The sequence below is a fragment of the Haliotis asinina genome, chromosome 5 (genome assembly GCF_037392515.1).
Source record: "Haliotis asinina isolate JCU_RB_2024 chromosome 5, JCU_Hal_asi_v2, whole genome shotgun sequence".
Taxonomy (NCBI): domain Eukaryota; kingdom Metazoa; phylum Mollusca; class Gastropoda; order Lepetellida; family Haliotidae; genus Haliotis; species Haliotis asinina.
In genome coordinates this window covers 20,905,118-20,911,611 of record NC_090284.1, presented here as the reverse complement: position 1 = coordinate 20,911,611, position 6,494 = coordinate 20,905,118, and the positions used below count along the sequence as shown (strand labels likewise).

At 39.6% G+C, this 6,494-nt stretch overlaps 1 protein-coding gene across 1 annotated transcript; it reads right to left on the bottom strand.

Moving 5' to 3' along the window:
- Positions 1 to 1,704: 1,704 nt before the first annotated feature.
- Positions 1,705 to 3,297, bottom strand: LOC137283796 (uncharacterized). The gene is made up of 3 exons (XM_067815481.1): positions 3,105 to 3,297; positions 2,502 to 2,630; positions 1,705 to 2,288 (listed from the first exon to the last, which is right to left on the bottom strand). Exons 1-3 carry the CDS (start codon positions 3,265 to 3,267, stop codon positions 1,705 to 1,707), a joined length of 876 nt encoding a protein of 291 aa, XP_067671582.1. The 5' UTR covers positions 3,268 to 3,297.
- Between the last annotated feature and the right edge of the window lie 3,197 nt (positions 3,298 to 6,494).

Sequence of the window (6,494 nt, the reverse complement as noted above, 5' to 3'; positions counted from 1 at the left end):
GAGTTGGTCACAACACGGAACGGGAGAATGTTTTCAGCAGCATCTGTCTGTCCGTCCATACGTACATCCTATTTCTTGTTAACACGATATCTCATGAACTATTGTACCCAATGTTTTCAAATTTGGTGACAGCCTACACTTGGGTATTATGGAGACACTGGCTAATTTGGGTGACCTTGACCTTATTTTCAATGTCACGACAACTCTGTGACCATTCTTCAAACTCTTGTTAACGAGATATCTCCTGAACTGCTGTACCCAATGTCTTCAAATTTCATGACAACCTACACTGGGAGAATGCGCAGACATCAGTAAATTTTGTTGACCTTGACCTTATTTCCAAGGTCACCATGACTCTTTGACCACTCTTCAAACTCTTGTTAACGTGATACCTCATGAACTGTTGTACTGAATGTCTCTAAATTTGGTGACAGCCTACATTGGGGGATTACGCAGACACCAGTCGATTTGGGTGACTTTGATCTTATTTTCAGTATGACCACAACACTTTGTCCACTTTTCGAACATACGTAAACACAATATTCCATGTAACTTTGCAACCAATATCCTCAGTTTTGTCGACAACCTACATTGGGTGATTATCCAGACACCAGTCATTTCATGCATCATGCATAGTGAATATGTTATAATATTTCATTCTTCTTTAGCGGGGTGGGGAGACATTGCCATGTTAGTGGGAAACACTTGTTCTCTTTTGCGAAACCCTTTTTGTACTTAAGTTTTCCATTGATCTGTGATACATACCAAGAAACATTCAAATCAAAGTTTGTATTTGTGGAAAATGGGTATTATGTATAGGACAAAACATGCCTCCAAAATCCTTAGGGGCAGAGTCTGATGACTTAGCATGTGTCTGTATTAACCCATGCTTGTCAGTTTGTTGTTCACCACCTCACTCAACAATATTCCAGCTGTATGAGAGCAGACTGTACATATTGAATCTGAGGTGGACGATCCAGTGATTACCATCATAAGCATATATCAACGCAAATTTTATATGACGTGTCAACCATGTCAGTAAGCCTGACCATCTGATCCTGTTAGTTGCCACAAACATGAGTTGTTGAAGAACAAGTCTAACATTTATATTCGCAGGTTTCAGTGCTGAAACTTTGCATGAAGTGAATCACTTATAACAAAGACAGAATTATAAAATTTTCTACCCAAGGTACTAAATGTGATGAGCGGAATAGTGTATGTTGCAGTTAGATGGAATATTGCTGAGTGTGACATCTGCAACATGTTCTGACTTGCTCTGGATGGTCTGTGTCACGTAAACCTGTTCTACTCTTAACAATGCTCCACCTGTGTTTGATATGCAGAAAAAGTTGTTCGAACATAACCAACTACCAAGTAATTCTTTAGACAGTATAAATCAATTAATACTTAGATAGGCGTCTGCTAAATACACACCCATTTTCTGGATCAGTAAGTGAAAATATTCTCCAAATATCAATTACTTATTCACCACAATACAAAGAAGTCCATGAGCATTGTACCCAAGTGTGGAATCGAACCAGGATCTTCATGACGAGCAAACGCTTGAAACACTATGTCCTCCTCCGCTCATTATGTGAATATATCCCTAACATACGCTGAAGAAAATCAATAATGACAAAAAACACCAAAGACGTTTTTAAGTACAGTTGATGTTATTTCCATCATAAACAAGGTTGGATTATATTAAGATGTTTTTCTCATGAACATTTTAGTAAATCCACGAAAAAATGATTTTGACTTTTGCACATTTTGTTTCTTGTTACAGTTTTCTATGAAACTGACAGTGATGAATGACATATGCTTCTTTGATGAGATATTACTTTGAGAGAGTTCATGATGCTTTGCTGACTTATTGTCTTGTTTATCAGACTCAAAGCACGAGGTCTGTGTAGGCCCTGACCTCTGAACAAATCCAACACTCTCTCCATCTCCAGAATGTACACACAATCTTTCAGCTCTCAACATGTCCACCTCCTTCAACAAGCGGTCCACCTGATCACTGAGGAAGACTTTCTCATTCGAGAGTTGTCTGATTTGTGTCTTGAAATGTTGGTTCTTCATTTTCAGACATTTGGAACTGAGTTGAGCATCTCGTAGGTCAGCACTGAGAGTGTCCACCTCGGCCAAAACAGTCGTCAGCTGCACGTGGAGTTCGTGCTCCTTGACTTGTTGTTTCTCTTCTTGACTACAGTCCCATAGGAATGGAGGCTGTAGACGAACAGGTCTTGGTTTTATTGTGACGTGTTTGGGAACCCTGTCGTGGAACTCTGGAAAATAAGAATGGCCGAATTGAGTGTGTATCCTGGTAATGTAGGATTTACATATGTAAACCAAATCACAATTCGAATGAATCCAATCCTAAGACGTAAAATACATATCTACCAATTACTGTGAACGAGGAAAATGTTATGATAACTGATACCATTTATTGGAAATGAATTTGGAGGGAGGCGGAAATAGAACGTGTTCACAAAACACACCTTTCAGTTCTCTGTGTTCAAAACACTGTGCCACCTCGGAATCAGACTCCTCCCACTCCGACATGGTCAGACGTCTGGCGACTGGTTTTGGTTTTATTACAACGTGTTTGGGAACCGCACCATGAAACACTGAAATAAGAAAAGAAAAAGGGGATATAGCATAGAATCAGTCACGAAGAAGAGTGGAAGGAAAAACATCGCCAACACATCTACCCTATGAAATTCAGGAAGTGGTAGAAATGTAGTATCGCGTTCTCAGACGGTTTAGAAATACAACAGAGTAGCTTTTCAGGTGTAAGAATGAGTGAGTGGTCAGGGAGTTTAGTTTTACGCCTTACTCAGCAAAGGTATAGCTGTGCAATTATTTACAGCCTGTAAATAATTGAGGCTGAGCCAGACAATCCCGTGATCAACACCATGAGCATCGATTTACGGACCTTCGAAATGATGACATGTCAACCAGGTCTGCGAGCCTGTCCACGTGATCCCATTAGTCGCATCTTACTACAAGCAATGGCTGCTGAAGATTAATTCTAATCCGGATCTTCGCGGATATTCAGCTGTAGGGATGAGGTCTGTTATTACAAACAACAGCACGTTTACCTGTCTGTTCTGTACGTGCAAAACATTCCGCCACCTCGGAATCAAACCCCTCACACTCGGACATGGTCAGACGTCTGTCGACTGGCATGATCTTTAGATAATCTCGATAAATGAAGAGCGCACTGCTGCTGTAGCTGGCTGAGTCAATGTCAGACAATGGCATGACGTCACAGTGTCACCGAATGACGTCATAGCGACCTCCATCGCTAGTTTCCGTTTGAATTATCCATCTTCGGCATACTTCGCCTCGATCGTGTTCCGTTTGTGATATGTCAGCCTGAACATGCGGTGCTCACTCCTCCTTAATCTTTGGTATTACGTCTATACTTTTTTCAAAACCGTCATTATATCATGAGCAAATATGTCATCCTTAGTGAACTGGCATTTTACATTCTGTTCCGATTGCGACATATATGATATTTCTCCTATACATCATCACACCATAAGCTCATATCTATTGATTATTCATACCATTATCTCAAACCCTGTAATAGGAACTTGATGCAATGCAAATTGTGATTTTAATTTTTTTCTCTCTCTCCAGAATTACAGCGATTTACCAATCTAAACTTAAAAGCTCTTTCAACCAACAACTTGAAACGTATTTTGTTCAGCGGCTGTCACATTTGAATGGATTGTTGCCACATTTGGAGATGATCCTCCATAATCTATAGGACAAATGCAGTGCAAAGTTGTAATTTGTAATTTTAATTTATCAAATGTTTAAATTGCATGTCTCGAACTCAAAGTCAAAGTTGTTGATAATAACCATTATCTAATGGATTATTTTCAGAACTGGGTAATGGCGTTATTGTTTATAGGAAAGGTGTAGTACAACATTTGATACAGGTCTACTATTTGACAAGAAATATTATTTTTTATTGTTGTACAGCTGAAGTTGAGAGTCACGGTCGAGGGTATGAGTGAGCCGTGCTCGCGTTTTTTCTGGCCAGTTTGAATTGGGAGCTGTCATCAATGGTTTGTCCTTCTCTCAATTGTTATTATATTCGTTAGTATACTCATAGAAACAATTAAGGGAACATACGAAAGTACAAGTGTTCCTTTATTTATTTCCAGAATTTTACTCACGGTGCAAGGTATACCTTGTGAAAAAAGACTAGAAAGGAATAAGGGAACACTTGTACTTTCATGTGTTCCCTTAATTGTTTCCATGAGTATATATGCTTGCTCAGAAATGCCACACTGGATTGTTTAAAAACAAAATAGGTAGACAAGAACCTTCAGTGTGATAGGTGGTGCGGGTGAGTAAACTTGGTGAAGGCCGTCTTGAATAATGTTTCAGTTCAGTAACAAAGTGTCAGAGAAACGTTTGATAAACGTTATGTAATATGAAATATCAGAACTTCTAACTTCCATACAAGCGTGTTCCAGTATCTCCATACACGTAACACAGAATGCTCCGGTGATTTCGGTAAGAAAATGTTAGCATAAAGCTTGTTTAGAGGTTTTACATGCAAACCTTTTCATCTGCTCTGGACATGACTTTTTATAAATAAAAACCCGCCTATGGCTCATGAGAAGCGGCTGAAAAGGAGTCCATTTTACAAGTCTGTGTTAGAAGTGCGTTTTAGGGGGAGTCACGAATAAAGAGTGCTTGTGACATGGGTGTTGGTAAAGGGGGGTAATAGCCTGCCCACTAGACTAACGCTTCATCTCTGGATATGCAAAATTGTGATGGAAACTAATAATGCTTTCAATTTCTAAAGGCACCTCTTCGAGGTGGGAGATTCAGTACCTGGGAAATAGAGACTTGCTTGATTTGGGGCTTTAGAATTGCAGGAAGGAAAATAATGTCCAATAGTCACACGCGTTACTAGTAATTTGTTACATTATTTACAAGCTTGGGATGACTATTGTCTTGTGTATGGTTCTGACAAACTGAGAACTAACTACCAGAGTAGTGGTACCAGATGTTGGCCCAAAGTCACAAACACACGCACAGACAAGTCAAGAGTTCGCCTGCACATACAAGAAATCACGGGGAATAAGTCAAAATAGGGAACGGGTCAAGGATAAGAGGGAATATATTACACATGGGAACTAAACAGGGAAACAAAATTTGGTTATAAGATGTTCGCCGAAGGATGCAAAGAAGGATACAAACAAATGTTTCACTGACGACGATTAAACGAAGGACTGTGATTTGAAATGTCTGATTTACGTCAATAAAATTTGAAATCCTTCTAGTTTATCAAACAGTAGTATATCTAACACGCTAGTTTGAGTAAACATCAGTTTAAAAAACTCAATGAGACATTGGACTTCAGTCGACGTGTCTACCGAACGCTGAGTGACAAGTACAGTTCCAGTACTTCACACTATATGATCCAACGCCACGGTGGATCATGATGCTATACAATACATTTAAGACCGCACTTCGAAAAAGAATTATCCAGGCATTAATATTCAAGAATATTTGCAATTGGAATGCTGTATAGTAAGTAATATCATATCCTAACGTGATCCCTATCACCGCGGATAGGAATAATGGTATACATACTAAAGTTGAACTATGACAGTTTTATCCCCCGTGATGATAATCACAGTACGATAAAGTTACTTTACCTTGATGTCATTTCGGCTTTAGCATACTCTACCAGCTGAAGATGAAAAATGAACAAGAACTAGTGGCAGCGCGTGGTCCTGTGCAAAGAGCACAGGTCACAAATCAGTTTAAACTTAGCAACGTTGAGATCGGAGAGTTCTTTGATGGGTCTCCCTGTTTGGCAGTTTGACTCCTGAGAGCCTGAGAGCTTTGGCAGCTTAAATCCTGCCCCACCATACGCAAGTGCGTTTGTTGAAACGTGTGTTGCGGCACCACAAACGTGAGTCTCTTCATCCAGCAGAAAAGGGGTACCCGGTGGGATAAGTCATGTGACTATAACTTTCTAGCGCCTCACAGGCATGTTGGGTTATCCGTGGAAATAATGAAGAGCATGCACTTAGTATATAAAATTTAGTGCTTTTAGTACACCTTATTATTACATTATTAAATGACATTTTAGTGGAGCTGGGGTCCGTTATGGCGTTTCGAAGGCGTAATAAAGATACATTCCTGAGATATATTTTGTCCTAATTCTTGGCATTTTTTTGAGTAGCACAACCTGTATGCTGCTACTATGGAAAACAATGTCTCAGTGATTTGCTACAGTTTGTTTATTTACTATATATACCCCGCCGCTTGTAGGAAGAGGATGTAGGAATGGGTGCTGTCTCCATACGCTCTTCACTTTTCGTGTCCGTGTCATAACTCGGAAACCGTTTCATATTTTTAACATAAGCATTACATGTGAATTACATGCTAAAATGGTCTTCATTAGCACATGCTTGTCGTAAGAGACGACAAACAGGATCGGGTGGTCAGGATCG